Source organism: Hemiscyllium ocellatum, chromosome 19, assembly GCF_020745735.1.
Source record: "Hemiscyllium ocellatum isolate sHemOce1 chromosome 19, sHemOce1.pat.X.cur, whole genome shotgun sequence".
Lineage (NCBI taxonomy): Eukaryota > Metazoa > Chordata > Chondrichthyes > Orectolobiformes > Hemiscylliidae > Hemiscyllium > Hemiscyllium ocellatum.
In genome coordinates, this window is record NC_083419.1 from 69973827 (window position 1) to 69993397 (window position 19571).

At 49.3% G+C, this 19571-nt stretch overlaps 1 protein-coding gene across 2 annotated transcripts in view; it reads right to left on the minus strand.

The window, feature by feature from the left end:
• usp18 (ubiquitin specific peptidase 18) overlaps positions 1 to 7183 on the minus strand; it is an 87069-nt gene extending 79886 nt beyond the window's left edge. For both annotated transcript variants that reach the window (XM_060839536.1, XM_060839535.1), the window contains exon 1: positions 7020 to 7183. In XM_060839536.1, the coding sequence (XP_060695519.1) occupies positions 7020 to 7053 (34 nt within the window). In that variant the 5' untranslated portion in view covers positions 7054 to 7183. The remainder of the gene's footprint in view (positions 1 to 7019) is intronic.
• Between the last annotated feature and the right edge of the window lie 12388 nt (positions 7184 to 19571).

Here is a 19571-nt window from a genome sequence, read left to right on the forward strand (position 1 = left end):
TCCACCTGTAACCTGGGAGCGACAGTCTGTCCTCCTGTAACCTGGGAGAAACGGTCTGTCCTCCTGTAACCTGGGAGTGACTGTCAGTCCTCCTGTAATCCGGGAGGGACAGTCTGTCCTCCTGTAACCTGGGAGCAACGGTCTGTCCTCCTGTAACCTGGGAGTGACTGTCAGTCCTCCTGTAATCCGGGAGGGACAGTCTGTCCTCCAGTAACCTGGGAGCAACAGTCTCTCCTCCTGTAACTTGGGAGTGACAGTCTGTCCTCCTGTAACCTGGGAGCAACAGTCTGTCCTCCTGTAACCTGGGAGTGACAGTCAGTACTCCTGTAACCTGGGAGTGACAGGCAGTCCTGTAACCTGGGAGTGACAGTCAGTACTCCTGCAACCTGGGAGTGAGTCAGTCCTCCAGTAAATTGGGAGTGATAGTCAGTCCTGTAACCTGGGAGTGACAGTCTGTCCTGTAACCTGGGAGTGACAGGCAGTCCTGTAACCTGGGAGTGACAGTCAGTACTCCTGCAACCTGGGAGTGAGTCAGTCCTCCAGTAAATTGGGAGTGATAGTCAGTCCTGTAACCTGGGAGTGACAGTCTGTCCTGTAACCTGGGAGTGACAGACTGTCTTCCTGTAACCTGGGAGTGACAGACTGTCCACCTGTAACCTGGGTGTGACAGTTTGTCCTCATGTAACCTGGGAGCTACAGTCTGTCCTCATGTAACCTGGGAGCGACAGTCTGTCCTCCTGTAATCTGGGAGTGTCGGTCTGACCTCCTGTAACCTGGGAGCCACAGTCTGGCCTCCTGTAACCTGGGAGCAACGGTCTGTCCTCCTGTACCCTGGGAGTGACTGTCAGTCGTCCTGTAACCCGGAAGGGACAGTCTGTCCTCCTGTTACCCAGGAGGGACTGTGTGTCCTCCTGTAACCCGGGAGGGACAGTCTGGCCTCCTGTTGCCCGGGAGGGACAGTGTGTCCTCCTGTAACCCGGGAGGGACAGTCTGTCCTCCAGTAACCTGGGAGCAACAGTCTCTCCTCCTGTAACTTGGGAGTGACAGTCTGTCCTCCTGGAACCTGGGAGCAACAGTCTGTCCTCCTGTAACCTGGGAGTGACAGTCAGTACTCCTGTAACCTGGGAGTGACAGGCAGTCCTGTAACCTGGGAGTGACAGTCAGTACTCCTGCAACCTGGGAGTGAGTCAGTCCTCCAGTAAATTGGGAGTGATAGTCAGTCCTGTAACCTGGGAGTGACAGTCTGTCCTGTAACCTGGGAGTGACAGTCTGTCCTTTAACCTGGGAGTGACAGACTGTCTTCCTGTAACCTGGGAGTGACAGACTGTCCACCTGTAACCTGGGTGTGACAGTTTGTCCTCATGTAACCTGGGAGCTACAGTCTGTCCTCATGTAACCTGGGAGCGACAGTCTGTCCTCCTGTAACCTGGGAGCGACAGTCTGTCCTCCTGTAACCTGGGAGTGTCGGTCTGACCTCCTGTAACCTGGGAGCCACAGTTTGGCCTCCTGTAACCTGGGAGCAACGGTCTGTCCTCCTGTACCCTGGGAGTGACCGTCAGTCCTCCTGTAACCCGGAAGGGACAGTCTGTCCTCCTGTTACCCAGGAGGGACAGTGTGTCCTCCTGTAACCCGGGAGGGACAGTCTGGCCTCCTGTTGCCCGGGAGGGACAGTGTGTCCTCCTGTAACCCGGGAGGGACAGTCTGTCCACCTGTAACCTGGGAGTGACAGTCTGTCCTCCAGTAACCTGGGAGCAACAGTCTCTCCTCCTGTAACTTGGGAGTGACAGTCTGTCCTCCTGTAACCTGGGAGCAACAGTCTGTCCTCCTGTAACCTGGGAGTGACAGTCAGTACTCCTGTAACCTGGGAGTGACAGGCAGTCCTGTAACCTGGGAGTGACAGTCAGTACTCCTGCAACCTGGGAGTGAGTCAGTCCTCCAGTAAATTGGGAGTGATAGTCAGTCCTGTAACCTGGGAGTGACAGTCTGTCCTGTAACCTGGGAGTGACAGGCAGTCCTGTAACCTGGGAGTGACAGTCAGTACTCCTGCAACCTGGGAGTGAGTCAGTCCTCCAGTAAATTGGGAGTGATAGTCAGTCCTGTAACCTGGGAGTGACAGTCTGTCCTGTAACCTGGGAGTGACAGACTGTCTTCCTGTAACCTGGGAGTGACAGACTGTCCACCTGTACCTGGGTGTGACAGTTTGTCCTCATGTAACCTGGGAGCTACAGTCTGTCCTCATGTAACCTGGGAGCGACAGTCTGTCCTCCTGTAACCTGGGAGTGTCGGTCTGACCTCCTGTAACCTGGGAGCCACAGTCTGGCCTCCTGTAACCTGGGAGCCACAGTCTGTCCTCCTGTACCCTGGGAGTGACTGTCAGTCCTCCTGTAACCCGGAAGGGACAGTCTGTCCTCCTGTTACCCAGAAGGGACAGCGTGTCCTCCTGTAACCCGGGAGGGACAGTCTGGCCTCCTGTTGCCCGGGAGGGACAGTGTGTCCTCCTGTAACCCGGGAGGGACAGTCTGGCCTTCTGCAACCTGGGCATAACAGTCAGTCCTCCTGCAACCCCGGAGTGATGGTCTGTCCTCCTGTAACCTGGGAGTGACAGTCAGTACTCCTGTAACCCGGGAGGGACAGTCTGTCCTCATGTAACCCGGGAGCGACAGTCTGGCCTCCTGTAACCTGGGAGCAACGGTCTGTCCTCCTGTAACCTGCAAGTGACAGTCAATCTTCCTGCAACCTGGGCATAACAGTCAGTCCTCCTGCAGCCTTGGAGTGACGGTCTATCCTCCTGTAACCGGGGAGTGACAGTCTGACCTCCTGTAACCCGGGAGGGATAGACTGTCCTCCTGTAACCTGCGAGGGACAGTCTGTCCTCCTGTAACCCGGGAGGGTCAGTCTGTCCTCCAGAAACCCCGGAGTAACGGTCTGTCCTCCTGTAACTCCGGAGTGATGGTCTGTCCTCCTGTAACTCCGGAGTGACAGTCTGTCCTCCTGTAACCTGGGAGTGACAGTCAGTGCTCCTGTAATCTAGGAGTGACAGTCAGTGCACCTGTAACCCGGGAGTGACCGTCTGTCCTCCTGTAACCTGGAAGTGACATTCAGTCCTCCTGTAACCTGGGAGTACAGTCTGTCCACCTGTAACCTGGGAGCGACAGTCTGTCCTCCTGTAACCTGGGAGCAACGGTCTGTCCTCCTGTAACCTGGGAGTGACTGTCAGTCCTCCTGTAATCCGGGAGGGACAGTCTGTCCTCCTGTAACCTGGGAGCAACGGTCTGTCCTCCTGTAACCTGGGAGTGACTGTCAGTCCTCCTGTAATCCGGGAGGGACAGTCTGTCCACCTGTAACCTGGGAGCGACAGTCTGTCCTCCTGTAACCTGGGAGAAACGGTCTGTCCTCCTGTAACCTGGGAGTGACTGTCAGTCCTCCTGTAATCCGGGAGGGACAGTCTGTCCTCCTGTAACCTGGGAGCAACGGTCTGTCCTCCTGTAACCTGGGAGTGACTGTCAGTCCTCCTGTAATCCGGGAGGGACAGTCTGTCCTCCTGTAATCCGGGAGTGACAGTCTGTCCTCCTGTAATCCGGGAGGGACAGTCTGGCCTCCTGCAACCTTGGAGTGACGGTCTGTCCTCCTGTAACCTCAAAGTGACGGTCTATCCTCCTGTAACCTGGGAGTGACAGTCTGTCCTCCTGTAACTCCGGAGTGACGGTCTGTCCTCCTGTAACCCAGGAGTGACAGTCTGCCCTCCTGTAACCCGGGAGTGACAGTCTGACCTCCTGTAACCCGGGAGGGACAGTCTGTCCTCCTGTGATCCGGGAGGGACAGTCTGTCCTCTTGTAACCCGGGAGTGACAGTCTGTCCTCCTGTGACCCCGGGGTGACAGTCTGTCCTCCTGTAACCCGGGAGTGACAGTCTGTCCTCCTGTAACCTGGGAGTGACAGTCTGTCTTCCTGTAACCTGGTAGTGACAGTCTGTCCTCCTGTGACCCGGGAGGGACAGTCTGTACACCTGTAACCTGGGAGCAACAGTCTGTCCTCCTGTAACCTGGGAGCAAAAGTCTGTCCTCCTGTAACCTAGGAGTGACAGACGGTCCTCCTGTAACCTGGGAGTGACAGTCAGTCTTCCTGAAACCCGGGAGTGACAGTCTGTCCTCCTGTAACCTGAGAGTGACAGTCAGTACTCCTGCAACCTGGGAGTGAGTCAGTCCTCCAGTAAATTGGGAGTGACAGTCAGTCCTGTAACCTGGGAGTGACAGACTGTCTTCCTGTAACCTGCGAGTGAAGTGACAGACTGTCCACCTGTAACCTGGGACCAAACGTCTGTCCTCCTGTAACCTGGGAGTGACAGACGGTCCTCCTGTAACCTGGGAGTGACAGTCTGTCCTCCTGTGACCCCGGAGTGACAGTCTGTCCTCCTGTAACCTGGGAGTGACAGTCAGTGCTCCTGTAACCTGGGAGTGACAGTCTGTCCTCCTGTAACCCGGGAGTGACAGTCTGTCTTCCTGTAACCTGGTAGTGACAGTCTGTCCTCCTGTGACCCGGGAGGGACAGTCTGTACACCTGTAACCTGGGAGCAACAGTCTGTCCTACTGTAACCTGGGAGCAAAAGTCTGTCCTCCTGTAACCTGTGAGTGACAGACGGTCCTCCTGTAACCTGGGAGTGACAGTCAGTACTCCTGTAACCCGGGAGGGACAGTCTGGCCTCCTGTAACCTGGGAGCAACGGTCTGTCCTCCTGTAACCTGCGAGTGACAGTCAATCTTCCTGCAACCTGGGCATAACAGTCAGTCCTCCTGCAACCTTGGAGTGACAGTCTGTCCTCCTGCAACCCCGGAGTGACAGTCTGTCCTCCTGTAGCCTCGGAGTGACGGTCTGTCCTCCTGTAACCCGGGAGTGACAGTCTGACCACCTGTAACCCGGGAGGGTCCATCTGTCCTGCTGTAATCCCGGAGTGACGGTCTGTCCTCCTGTAACCTGGGAGTAACAGTCAGACCTCCTGTAACCCGGGAGGGACAGTCTGTCCTCCTGTAACCCGGGAGTGACAGTCTGACAACCTGTAACCCGGGAGGGTCCGTCTGTCCTGCTGTAATCCCGGAGTGACGGTCTGTCCTCCTGCAACCCCGGAGTGACAGTCTGTCCTCCTGTAGCCTCGGAGTGACGGTCTGTCCTCCTGTAACCCGGGAGTGACAGTCTGACCACCTGTAACCCGGGAGGGTCCATCTGTCCTGCTGTAATCCCGGAGTGACGGTCTGTCCTCCTGTAACCTGGGAGTAACAGTCAGACCTCCTGTAACCCGGGAGGGACAGTCTGTCCTCCTGTGATCCGGGAGGGACAGTCTGTCCTCCTGTGACCCGGGAGTGACAGTCTGTCCTCCTGTGACCCGGGAGTGACAGTCTGTCCTCCTGTAAACCGGGAGGGACAGTCTGTCCTCCTGTAAACCGGGAGGGACAGTCTGTCCTCCTGTGATCCGGGAGGGACAGTCTGTCCTTTTGCGATCCGGGAGGGACAGTCTGTCCTTTTGCGATCCGGGAGGGACAGTCTGTCCTCCTGTAACTCGGGAGGGACAGTTTGTCCTCCTGTAACCCGGGAGGGATGGTCTGCCCTCCTGTAACCCCGGAGTGACAGTCTGCCCTCCTGTGACCCGGGAGTGACAGTCAGTCCTCCTGTAACCTGGGAGTGACAGTCAGTCCTCCTGTAACCTGAGAGGGATGGTCTGTCCTCCTGTAACCTAGGAGTGACAGTCTGCCCTCCTGTGACCCCGGAGTGACAGTCAGTCCTCCTGTAACCTGGGAGTGACAGTCTGTCTTCCTGTGATCCGGGACAGTCTGTCCTCTTGTGACCCGGGAGGGACAGTCTGTACTCCTGTGACCCGGAGGGACAGTCTGTCCTCCTGCGACCCGGGAGGGACAGTCTGTCCTCCTGTAAACCGGGAGGGACAGTCTGTCCTCTTGTGACCCGGGAGGGACAGTCTGTACTCCTGTGACCCGGAGGGACAGTCTGTCCTCCTGTGACCCGGGAGGGACAGTCTGTCCTCCTGTGACCCGGGAATGACAGTCAGTCCTCCTGTAACCCCGGAGTGACAGTCTGTCCTCCTGTGACCCGGGAGGGACAGTCTGTTTTTCTGTGACCCGGGAGGGACAGTCAGTCCTCCTGTGACCTGGGAGGGACAGTCAGTCCTCCTGTAACCCTGGAGTGACAGTCTGTCCTCCTGTGACCTGGGAGGGACAGTCTGTTTTCCTGTAACCCGGGAGGGACAGTCAGTCCTCCTGTGACCTGGGAGTGACAGTCAGTCCTCCTGTAACCCCGGAGTGACCTCACATGTGTTGAAAGTACATGTGTGGCCTACATGTACTCCACTAGCTGGGAGTGCTAGTGAGACATCCCGTTGGTTGGTGTTGAGACCTTGGAATGGTAGTCAGTCTTTCCACCGGTTGTGAATAACAGAGACACGAGCAAGTTAGACCAAGGGGAGCCGGTGGACAGGATCTATTTGGATACCCAGCCGGCCTTTCACAACGGACAGGAAGCTGGCACGGAGAGAGGGGTGGCTGTCTGGCAGAAGGTGGAGGGTCGGGGAAAGGGTTCCTTTCCATGATTGCAGCCAATGATTCCTTCAAAGACTCTTTTTAAACTCTGCTAACAACGCGGCGAATTAATTTGTCAGCAATGTCCATTCCAGCTGCAATGTCCTTGTCCTGCTGCTGTCTGCAGCTACAGACTGTCCCTGCAGCAATTCTACCAGAGCTGTGAATATTCATAGCCCTCATCCCCCTGACTACTGAGAGCTGGGGTGACTGAGCAGTAAACAGAGGATGACATTTATCTGGTTTTAATTACACCTGCCTGAAGGCCTTACAAAGAAGTTAATAATAAAGTCTCTTTACTGATTATGATAATATAAAATCTTAAACTCATTGGGGTTGGAGGTGGGGGCGGGGACACATACCCTGACACCGCACATTTTCACTAAAGCAGGCAGGACAAATGTAAACAATGTCTCCTTCACCAGCTCAGAGCCACTGACCTCCTCCAACAGGGACACGCCGAAAGATCCACATGGGGTTAGCACGATCCACCACAGTTACACCTTCCTGAGGATGGACGGTCTGAGCCCGTCAGCAAAACCGAGAAGTGTCCCCAAGCAAACGTACTGCCAGATTTCACCCGAACACTGCTCCCTCTGCTCCGTCCCTCCACCCGCCCCGTGCACAGACTCTCTGTCTCACTCTGTGCCCCCTCCAGCTCTCCCCCTTCCCCGGACACTCACTGAGTATCTCCCCGCTCCGGCTCCGAACCCAGTTCTGTTCACCCGGACACTGCTCTCTCTCTCTCTCCCTCACTTTCACTTTCATTTCCCAGAGATGAGCGAATCCGTGCGAAACTACCAACTGCCAAAAAGAGGAATTGTAAATCCCACGACGCCAGGTTTATTTGCAAGCACTAGGCTTCGGCTGGGTCTTCCTGCAGCAGGGAACTAGTGGGTCTGGATCATAGGACAGAATTTATAGTTAAAAAAAATCAGTGTCACACAACTGATGCGATTTGTTAAACAAATCTGGATTGCTTTTGGGGCTTTAATCACTTAGAATGGGGATGCAAGTTTTGATTAATTAATTAATACGTAAATTCCAGAACTTCTTTCAAGTCACAGTCCTGAGATAACTTTAAAGTTTTATAAAGAAAAGGGACATATCTGCTCAGGCATCATTGTGGGATTTACATATTAATAAAAACCTGCATTCCCATTGCAAGTAACTAAAAACCTAACCTCGATCGGGGTTTGTTTAATACATCACATCAGTTCTGTGACAATTTGATGTTTTACTATAAATTCTGTCCTATGTACCTGCCCCACTATCACCTGATGAAGGAGCAGTGCTCTGAAAGCTAGTGCTTCCAATTAAACCTGTTGGACTATAACCTGGTTTTGTGTTGATTTGGACGTGCCAGTGTTCGACTGAGGTGGACAAAGTTAAAAATCCCACAACACCAGGTTATAGGTGGTTGTGGAGGTTAAGATACTGCATAACCACCTGATGAAGGAGCGTCGCTCTGAAAGCTAGTGTGCTGCCAATTAAACCTGTTAGACTATAACCTGGTGTTATGGGATTTTTAACCATGTCCACCCCAGTCTAACACCGGCAAACGAGGAGTGACAGGCCAGAGAGGAGACAGAGAAAGGAAAGGGAGAGGGGGAGAGATGGAAAGGGAAGAGGGAACAGGGAGGGGAGTGCAAGTGACAGACAGGGGTGGGAAAGTGGAGGGGGAGAGTAGGAAGGAGAGATTGGAAGAGTGGGGCACAGGTGGAAAGGCAGAAAGGGAGGGGACAGAGGCATGGATGGGAGAGAGAGAGAGAGAGGGGAGAAGAGGGGGAGGGGGAGAAAAGGAAGGGAGGGAATTGTGAGGGGGAGGGAGAGCAAGACAGTGGTGAGAGAGGGTGGGTGAGAAGAGAGAGGAGGAGGGGAAGGACAGAGGGAGGGGAAGGAGAAGTGAGGAAGTGGGGCGAATGGTTGGGAGGGAGTGCAGGAGAGTGGCAGTGATGAGAGGGGGATGTGTGGCAGAGAGGGAGGAGGAGAGAGAGTGAGGGGAAAGAGTGGGGGGGAAGGGGAAAGGGATGAGACAGAGGAGGAGGGTAGGAGAGTGCATGAGGGGTTGAGGAGGGAGGGGGAAACAGGGGAGAGAGGGAGGGGTTGGGTGATAGAGAGGAAAGAGAAGGGGAGGGTGGTGGGGGAGGGAATAGAGGGGATGGGTTGAAGAGGGGGAGAGAAAGTAAACAGGGGAAGAGAGAGGCAGGGGATGGGGTCGCAGGGAGAAATGACAAGTACCTGCCACTAACCTGACAGTTTTAGTGTGTGCCTATTTTTGGAAGAAATTACATCAAAAACCCAGGCAAGTGATTGAGGTGTCAGTGAGAGAGCACTTTGGGGCCAGCAACCATAATTCTATTAGTTTTAACATTGTGATGGAAAAGGATAGACTGGATCTAAAAGTTGAAGTTTTAAATTGGAGGAAGGCTAATCTTGACGGTAATAGACAAGAACTTTTGAAAGCTGATTGGGGACAGATGTTCGCAGGTAAAGGGACAGCTGGAAAATGGGAAGCCTTCAGAAATGAGATATTGAGAGTGTGTTACTGTTAGGTGAAAGGCAAGGCTGGTAGATATAGGGAATGCTAGATAACTAAAGAAATTGAAGTATTGGTCAAGAAAAAGAAGGAAGCATATGTCAGGTTTGGACAGCAGAGATCAAATAAACCCTGAGACCAGTATAAAGGCAGTAGGAGTATACTCAATAAGGAAATCAGGAGGGCAAAAAGGGGACATGAGATAGCTTTAGAAAATAGAGTCAAGGAAAATCTAAAGGGTTTTCGTAAATACATTTAGGACAAAATGGTAACTAGAGAGAGAATAGTGATCCTCAAAAATCAGCAAGGTGTGGAACCAAAGAGATGGGGAGATACTAAACGAGTATTTTGCATCAGTGTTTACTGTGGAAAAGGACAAGGAAGATATAGAATGTGGAGAAATTTATGGTAACACCTTGAGAAATGTTCATGTTATGAAGGAGGGTATGTTGGATGTTTTAAAATGCATAAAGGTAGATAAATCCCCAGGACCTGATCAGGTGTACCTGAGAACTCTGTGGGAAGCTAGAGAAGTGATTGCTGGGCCTCTTGCTGAGATATTTGTATCATCCATACTCACTGGTGAGGTGCTGGAAGACTGGAGGTTGGCTAACATAGTGCTGCTATTTAAGAAAGGTGGTAAGGACAAACCAGGGAACTATAGACTGGTGAGCCTGACATCAGTGGTAGGCAAGTTGTTGGAGGGAATCCTGAGGGACAGGATGTACATGTATTTGGAAAGGCAAGGACTGATTAGGGATAGTCAACAAAGGCAGATGGGTTACAGTCAAGGGACGGAAAGGGAACCAGCAGACAGTGCAGGGATCCCCTGTGGCTGTTCCTCTCATCAACAAGTATGCTGTTTTAGATACTGTTCAGGGGAATGACTTACCAGGGGTAAGCCAAGGGGACAGGTTTCTGGCACAGAAGGACAGACAGGAGGTTCTGTGGGAATGAGAGAGACTCACGGTTGGTGTGTTACCTCCTAGGTACCACGGTTCATAATGTTTTGGATCGTGTTTTTGGGATCCTTGAGGGGGAGGGGGAGCAGCCCCAAGTCATGGTCCACATCGACACAATAACATAGGGTGGAAAAGGGATGGGGATTTAAGGCAGAAATTCAGGGAATTAGGATGGATGGTTAGTGCTAGAACTGAGTTGTTATCTCTGGTTTGTTACCCATGCCACGTGCTAGCGAGGTGAGGAATAGGGAGAGAGAGGAGTTGGACATGTGACTACAGAGATGGTGCAGAAAGGAGGGTTTCAGATACCTGGAAAATTGGGGCTCATTCTGGGGCAGGTGGGACCTCTACAAGCAGGATCGCCTACACCTGAACCAGAGGAGTACCAATATCCTGAGGAGGAAATTCGCTAATGCCCTTCGGGAGGGTTTAGACTAATTCAGCAGAGGGATGGGAACCTAAATTGTAGCTCCACAGTCCAGGAGGTTGAGACTAGTGAGGTCAGAAATACAGTGCAGCACAGTGGCTCAGCAGTTAGCACTGCTGCTTCACAGCACCAGAGACCTGGGTTCGATTCCTGCCTCGGGCGACTGTCTGTGTGGAGTTTGCACATTCTCCCAATGTCTGCGTGGGTTTCCTCCCGCAGACCAAAGATGCGCAGATAAGTGAATTGGCCACGCTAAATTGCCAATAGTGTTCGATGCATTAGTCAGGGGTAAGTATAGGGTAGGGAAATGGGTCTGCGTGGGTTACTCTTCGGAGGGTCAGTATGGACTTGTTTGGCTGAAGAGCCTGTGCCCATACTATAGGTAATCTAATCCATAGTTTCAAGATTGCAAGAGTTCACTGGCAGGTGGTTTGAAGTTTGTCTACCTCAACGCCAGGAGCATCTGGAATAAGGTGGGTGAACATGCAGCATGGGTTGGTACCTGGGACTTTGATGTTATGACCATTTTGGAGACATTGATAGTGCATGGACAGGAATGGTTGCTGCAGGTCCTGGTATCAAGATGTTTCAGTAAAAACAGGGAAGATGGTCAAAGAGGGGCCGGTGTGGCATTGTTATTACGGTGGCAGGAAGGATATTTGAGGACTCATCTATTGAGGTAGTATGAGCTGAGGTTAGAAACAGGAAAGGAGAGGTCACCCTGTTGGGAGTTTTCTATAGGCCTCCAAATAGTTCCAGAGATGTAGAGGAAAGGACAGCAAAGATGATTCTCGATAGGAGTGAGAGAGAGAGAGAGACAGGGTAGTTGTTATGGGTGACTGTAACTTTCCAAATATTGACTGGAAATGCGACAGCTCAAGTACTTTAGATGGGTCAGTTTTTGTCCAATGTGTGCAGGAGGGTTTCGTGACACAATATGTAGACAGGCCAACAAGGGGTGAGGCCACATTGGATTTGCTACTGGGTAATGAACCAGACCAGGTGTAACATTTAGAGGTAGGTGAGCACTTTGGTGATAGTGACTGCAATTTGCTTCTGTTTACTTTAGTGATGGAAAAGGATAGCTAAATACTATAGGGAAAGAGTTACAGCTGAGGCAAGGACAATTATGATGTGATTAAGTAAGATTTAGGAAGCATAGGATGGGGAAGGAAACTGCAGGGAATGGGCACAATTGAAATGTGGAGCTTATTCAAGGAACAGCTACTGCGTGTCCTTGATACCTGTCAGGCAGGGAGGAAGTTGTAGAGTGAGCTGTATAGTCGTAGAGGGAGCCATTGTTTGCTAAAGAAGTTGAATCTCTTGTCAGGAGGAAGAGGAAGGCTTATGATAGGATGAGACGTGTAGACTCAGTTAGGTTGCTTGAGAGTTACAAGTTAGCCAGGAAAGACCTAAAGAGAGAGCTAAGAAGTGCCAGGAGGGGACATGAGAAGTTGTTGGTGGATAGGATCAAGGAAAACCCTAAAGCTTTCTATAGGTATATCAGGAATAAAAGAATGACTAGAGTAAGATTAGGGCCAATCAAACATCGTAGTGGGAAGTTGTACATGGAGTCTAAAGAGATAGGAGAACCACTTCATGAATAATTTTCCTCAGTATTCACATTGGAAAAAAAACAATGTTGTTGAGGAGAATACTGAGATACAGAGTACTAGACTAGATGGGATTGATGCTCACAAGGAGGAGGTGTTAGCAATTCTGTGAAAGTGTGAAAATAGATAAGTCCCCTGGGCTACAAGGGATTTCTCCTCGGCTAAACCGGCATTTCTAATTGGTTTTCACTCAGGATAAAGAGAATATTATAGAGGAGAAGAATGAGGTACGAGATATTAGACTAGAAAGGTTTGAGGTTAGTTATGAGCAGGTGTTATCAATTCTAGAAGGAGTGAAAGTAGACAAGTTCCCTGGGCTGGATGGGATTTATCCGAGGATTCTCTGGGAAGCTAGGGAGGAGATAGCAGAGCCGTTGGCTTTGATATTTGAGTCATCATTGTCTACAGGTTTAGTACCCGAGGACTGGAGGATTGCAAACGTTGTGCCCTTGTTCAAGAAGGACAGCAGAGAGATGACCCAGGTAATTCTAGACCAGTGAGCCTTACTCTGTTGTAGGAAAGGTTTTGGAAAGGATTATAAGAGATAAGATTTATAATCATCTCACAAGCAGCAATTTGATTTCAGATAGTCAACATGGTTTCATCAAGAGCAGGTCGTGTCTCTCAAACCTCATTGACCTTTTTGAGAAGGTGACCAAGCATGTAGATGAGGGTAGGCCAGTTGACGTGGCATACTTGGACTTCAGTAAAGCCTTTGGTAAGGTTCCACATGGTAGGCTGTTGGAGAAAATGCAGAGGCATGGGATTGAGGGTGATTAAACAGTTTGGATTAGAAGCTGGCTTTCTGGAAGAAGGCAGCGAGTGATGGTTGATGGAACATATTCAGTCTGGAGTCCGGTTACTAATGGTATGCCACAAGGATCTGTTTTGGGACCACTGCTGTTTGTCATTTTTATAAATGACTTTAGACGTAGATGTAGGTGGATGGATTACCAGCCGACACTAAAGTCGGTGGATAATGGACAGTTTGGAAGAATGTTACAGGTTGCAGGGGGCCTTGGATAAACTGCAGAATTGGGCTGAGAGGTGGTAAATGGATTTCAATGCAGCTAAATGTGAGGTGATGCACATTGGGAAGAATAACAGGAAGGCAGAGTACTGGGTCAATGGAAAGATTCTTGGTAGTGTGGATGTGCAGAGAGATCTTGGAGTCCATGTACATAGATCTCTGAAAGTTGCCACCCAGATTGATAGTGCTGTTAAGAAGGCATACAGTGTGTTAGGTTTCATTGGTAGAGGGATTGAGTTCCAGTGCCACAATATCATGCTGCAACTATACAAAACGCTGGTGCAGCCACACTTGGAATATTGTGTACAGTTCTGGTCACCATATTTTGGGAAGGATGTGGAAGCATTGGAAAAGGTGCAGAGAAGATTTATCAGGATGTTGCCTGGTCTGGAGGGAAGGTCTTATGAGGAAAGGCTGAGAGACTTGGGTCTGTTCTCATGGGAAAGAAGAAGGCTAAGAGAGGATTTGATAGAGACATACAAGATGGTCAGAGGATTAGATAGGGTAGACAGTGACAGTCTTTTTCCTAGGATGGTGACACCAGCTTGTACGAGGGGGCATAGCTACAAATTGAGGGGTGATGGATTTAAGACAGATGTCAGAGGCAGGTTCTTTACGCAGAGAGTGGTAAGGACATGGAATGCACTACCTGCCAATGTAGTTAACTCAGCCACATTAGGGAGATCTAAACAATAAGCACATGGATGATGATGGGATAGCGTAGGGGGACGGGCTGCAAATAGTTTACAGGTTGGCGCAACATCGAGGGCTGAAGGGCCTGTTCTGCGCTGTATTGTTCTATGTTCTATACATTCTATATTCTCTGGGAAGCCAGGGAGGACATTGTAGAGCCTTTGGCTTTGATCATTATGTCACCATTGTCTACAGGAATAGTGCCAGAAAACTGGAGGACAGCAAATGTTAGCCCCCTGTTTAAGAAGGGGAGTAGAGACAACCCTGGTAATTATAGACCAGTGAGCCTTACTTTGGTTGTGGATAAAGTGTTGGAAAAGGTTATAAGAGATAGGATTTATAATCATCTAGAAAGGAATAAGTTGATTAGGGATAGTCAACACTGTTTTGTGAAAGGTAGGTCATGTCTCACATCCTTTTTGAGTTCTTTGAAATGGTAATCAAACAGGTGGATGAGGGTAAAGTGGTTGATGTGGTGTATATGGATTTCAGTAAAGCATTCGGTAAAGTTCCCCATGATAGGCTATTGCTGATGATGGGTTTATGCCTGTAACGTCGATTCTCCTTCTCCTCAGCTGCTGCCTGACCTGCTGTGCTTTTCCAGTACCACACTCTCGATGCTGATCTCCAGCATCTGCAGTCCTCCCTTTCTCTCAGTGTAGATGAGTAGAGAGATTTTGGTGTCCATGTACATAGATCCCTGAAAGTTGCCACTCAGGTTGATAAGGTTTTTAAAAAGGCATACAATGTATGATCTTTTACTGGTAGAGGGATTGAGTTTCAGAGCCACAAGGTCATGTTGCAGCTGTACACTTGGAGTATTGCGTACTGTTCTGGTCACTGCATTATCGGAAGGATGTGGATGTTCTGGAAAGGTTTCAGAGGTGATTTGGGGCAGCACGGTGGCTCAGTGGTTAGCACTGTTGCCTCACAGCGCCAGGGACCCAGTTCAATTCACGCGACTGACTGTGTGGAGTTTGCACATTCTCCCCGTGTCAGTGTGGGTTTCCTCTGGGTGCTCCAGGTTCCTCCCATAGTCCAAAGATGTGCAGGTCAGGTGAATTGGCCGTGCATAAATTGCCAATAGTGTTAGGTGCATTAGTCAGAGGGAAATGAGTCTGGGTGATTACTCTTCTGAGGGTCAGTGTGGACTGGTTGGGTTGAAGGGCCTGTTTCCACACTGTAGGGAATCTAATCTACTGGGATGGAGGGAGGTCTTATGAGGAAAGGCTGAGAGACTTGAGGCTGTTTTCATGAGAGAGAAGAAGGTTGAGAGGTGACTTAATTGAGAAGTATAAGATAATCAGAGGGTTAGATAGGGTGGACAGTGAGAGCCTTTTTCCTCAGATGGTGATGGTTAGCCTGAGGGGACATAGCTTTAAATTGAGGGGTGATAGATATAGGACAGATGTCAGAGGTAGTTTCTTTACTCAGAGAGTAGTAGGGGCGTGGAATGCACTGCCTGCAACAGTAGTAGACTCGGCAACTCTTAAGGGCATTTAAATGGTCATTGGATAGATTTATGGACGAGAATGGAATAGGGGTAGGATAGATAGGCTTCAGATTGGTTCCACGGGTCGGTGTAACATCGAGAGCCAAAGGGCCTGTACTGCGCTGTAATGTTCTGTGTTCTGTGTTCAACATGGCTTAATGCATGGGAATACATGTCTCATTAACTTGATTGAGTTTTTTGATGAAGTAACGAAGAGGATTGATGAGTGTAGAGCGGTGGATTTATTTATATGGATTTCAGTAAGGCGTTCGACAAGGTTCCTCACTGTAGACTGATTAACAAGATTAGATCACATGGTACATCACATCACATGGCATGGAATTTGCTGTTCGGATACTGAACTGGCTTGCAGATTGAAAACAGAGGGTGGTGGAGGGTGGCTTTTTGAACTGGAAGCCTGTGACCGGTGATGTGCCACAAGGATCGGTGCTGGGTCCACTGGTTTTTGTCATTTATATAAATGTGAACATAGGAGGTATAGTTAGTAAGTTTGCAGATGACACCAAAATTGGAGGAGTAATGGACAGCAAAGAAGGTTATCTCAAGAGTACAACAGAATCTTGATCAGATGGGCCAATGGGCTGAGGAGTGGTAGATGGAGGTTAATTTAGATAAATGTGAGGTGCTACATTTTGAAATGGCAAATCAGGGTAGGACTTATACACTTCATGGTAAGGTCCTAGGGAGTGTTGCTGAACAAAGATATCTTGGAGTGCAGGTGCATAGCTCCTTGAAAGTGGAGTCATAGGTAAATAGGATAGAGAAGAAGGCGTTTGGTATGCTTTCCTTTATTGGTCAGAGTATTGAGTACAGGAGTTAGGAGGTCATGTTGCGGCTGTACAGGACATTAGTTACGTCACTTTTGAAATATTGTGTGCAATTCTAGTTTCCCTCCTATAGGAAGGATGTTGTGAAACTTGAAAGGGTTCAGAAATGACTTACAAAGATGTTGCCAGGGTTGGAGTGTTTGAGCTACAGGGAGAGGCTGAACAGGCTGGGGCTGTTTTTTCTGAAGCGTTGGAGGCTGAGGGTGACCTTATAAAGGTCTATAAAATCATAAGGGACATGGATAGGGTAAATAGGCAAGGTCTTTTCTCTGGAGTGGGGGAGTCCAGAACTACAGGGCATAGGTTTAGGGTGAGAGGGGAAAGATATAAAAAGGGCCTAAAGGACAACATTTTCACGCAGAGGGTGGTGCGTGTGTGGAATGTGCTGCCAGAGGAAGTGGTGGAGGCTGGTACAATTGCAACATTTAAGAGGCATCTGGATGGAAGACTTTAGAGGGATTAGGGCCAAATGCTGGCAAATGGGATTTGATTAATTTAGTGTATCTAGTCAGCATGGACGAGTTGAGCGGAAGGGTTGTTTTCATCGGTGTGACTCTACGACTCTATACAGTGCATTAAGTTCTGAGACCTCAAAGTTGAATTGTTTTAGATCCATCTGACTTAATGTCTGAACCACTGAAGGCTGACTACTAATTCTATTCCACCCCAATCTTACCACTAACACATTTTTCAAATTCTGCAATGCCACTCAATAAGAACATAAAGAACATAGAACATTACAGCACAGTACAGGCCCTTCGGCCCTCGATGTTGTGCCGCCCTGTCATACTAATCTGAAGCCCATCCCACCTACACTATTCCATGTACATCCATATGCCTGTTCAATGACGACTTAAATGCACTTAAACTTGGCGAATCTACTATCATTGCAGGCAAAGCTTTCCATACCCTTACTACTCTGAGTAAAGAAACTACATCAGACATCTGTCTTATACCTATCTCCCCTCACTTTAAAGTTGTGTCCCCCCATGGTAGGCTAATGCAAAAACTACGGAGGTATGGCATTGAGGGTGCATTAGAGGTTTGGATTAGGAATTGGCTGGCTGGAAGGAGACAGAGGATAGTAGTTGATGGTATAGGTTCATCTTGGAGTGCAGTTACCAGCGGTGTTCCACAAGGATCTGTTTTGGGACCATTGCTGTTTGTCATTTTTATAAATGATCTAGAGGAGGGGCTTGAAAGCTGGGTGAGCAAGTTTGCGGATGACACGAAAGTCGGTGGAGTTGTGGACAGCGAAGAAGGATTGGCAGGTTACAGCGGGATATAGATAAGTTGCAGAGCTGGGCAGAAAGGTGGCAAATGTAGTTCAATGTAGCTAAGTGTGAAGTCATTCACTTTGGTAGGAGTAACAAGAAGATGGATTACTGGGCTAATGGTAGGCTACTTGGTAGTGTGGATGAGCAGAGGGATCTTGGTGTCCATGTACACAGATCTCTGAAAGTTGCCACCCAGGTAAATAGAGCTGTGAAGAAGGCATATGGTGTACTAGGCTTTATTGGTAGAGGAATTGAGTTCCGGAGTCCTGAGGTCATGTTGCAGTTGTATAAGACTCTGGTGCGGCCTCATCTGGAGTATTGTGTGCAGTTTTGGTCACCATACTATAGGAAGGACGTGGAGGCATTGGAACGAGTGCAGAGGAGGTTTACCAGGATGTTGCCTGGCGTGGTAGGAAGATCGTATGAGGAAAGGCTGAGGCACTTGAGGCTGTTCTCATTGGAGAAAAGAAGGTTTAGGGGAGATTTGATAGGGGTGTACAAGATGATTAGGGGTTTAGATAGGGTTGACAGTGAGAACCTTTTTCTGTTAATGGAGTCAGCTGTTACTAGGGGACACAGTTTTAAATTAAGGGGAGGTAGGTATAGGACAGATGTTAGGGGTAGATTCTTTACTCAGCGGGTTGTGAGTTCATGGAATGCCCTGCCAGTAGCAGTGGTGGACTCTCCCTCTTTATGGTCATTGAAGCAGGCATTGGATAAGCATATGGAGGTTATTGGGCTAGTGTAGGTTAGGTAGACTTTGGTCGGCGCAACATCGAGGGCCGAAGGGCCTGTACTGCGCTGTATTTTTCTATGTTCTATGTTCTATGTGTTTGCCGTTCCCATACTTGGAAAAAGGCTCTCCCTGTCCACCCTATCTAACCCTCTAATTATCTTGTATGTCTCTATTAAGTCACCTCTCAACCTTCTTCTCTCTAAAGAGAACAGCCTCAAGGCCCTCAGCCTTTCCTCGTAAGACATTCCTTCATTACCAGGCAACATCCTAGTAAATCTCCTCTGCACCCTTTCCAAAGCTTCCACATCCTTCTTATAACGCGGTGACCAGAACTGTACACAATACTCCAAGTGTGGCCGTACCAGAGCTTTGTACAGCTGCAGAATAACCTCCTAGTTCCGGAACTCAATCCCCCTATTAATAAAGGCCAAAACACTGTATGCCTTCTTAACAACCCTATCAATCTGGGTGGCAACTTTCAGGGATCTGTGCACATGGACACCGAGATCTCTCTGCTCATCTGCACTCCCAAGAATCTTACCATTAACCCAGTACTTTGCATTCTGATTACTCCGTCCAAAGTGTATCACCTCACACTGTCCACATTAAACTCCATTTGCCACCTCTCAGCCCTGTTCTGCATCCTATCTATGTCCCTCTGCAACCTACTACATCCTTCGTCACTATCCACAACTCCACCGACCTTAGTGTCGTCCGCAAATTTACTTACCCACCCTTCTAAGCCCTCATCCAGGTCATTTATAAAAATGACGAACAGCAGTGGACCCAACACCGACCCTTGTGGTACGTCGCTAGTAACTGGACACCACAATGAACATGTTCCATCAACTACAACCCTCTGTTTTCTTTCAGCAAGCCAATGACTGATCCAAACTGCTATGTCTCCCACAATCCCATTCCTCTGCATTTTGTATAATAGCCTATTGTGGGGAACCTTATCGAACGCCTTGCTGAAATCCATATACACCACATCAACCGGTTTACTCTCATCTACCTGTTTGGTCACTTTGTCAAAAAACTCAATAAGATTCGTTAGGCATGACCTATCTTTTACAAAACCGTGCTGACTGTCCCTGATCAGATTATTCTTTTCTAGATGGTTATAAATCCTATCTCTTATAACCTTTTCCAACACTTTACCAACAACTGAGGTGAGACTCACTGGTCTGTAATTACCAGGTTTGTCTCTACTACCCTTTTTGAACAAGGGAACCACATTTGCTATCCTCCAGTCCTCAGGCACTATTCCTGTAGATAATGATTTGAAGATCAATGCCAAAGTCTCGACAATCTCTTCCCTTGCTTCCCAGAGGATCCTAGGATAGATCCTATCCGGCCCAGGGGACTTGTCTAT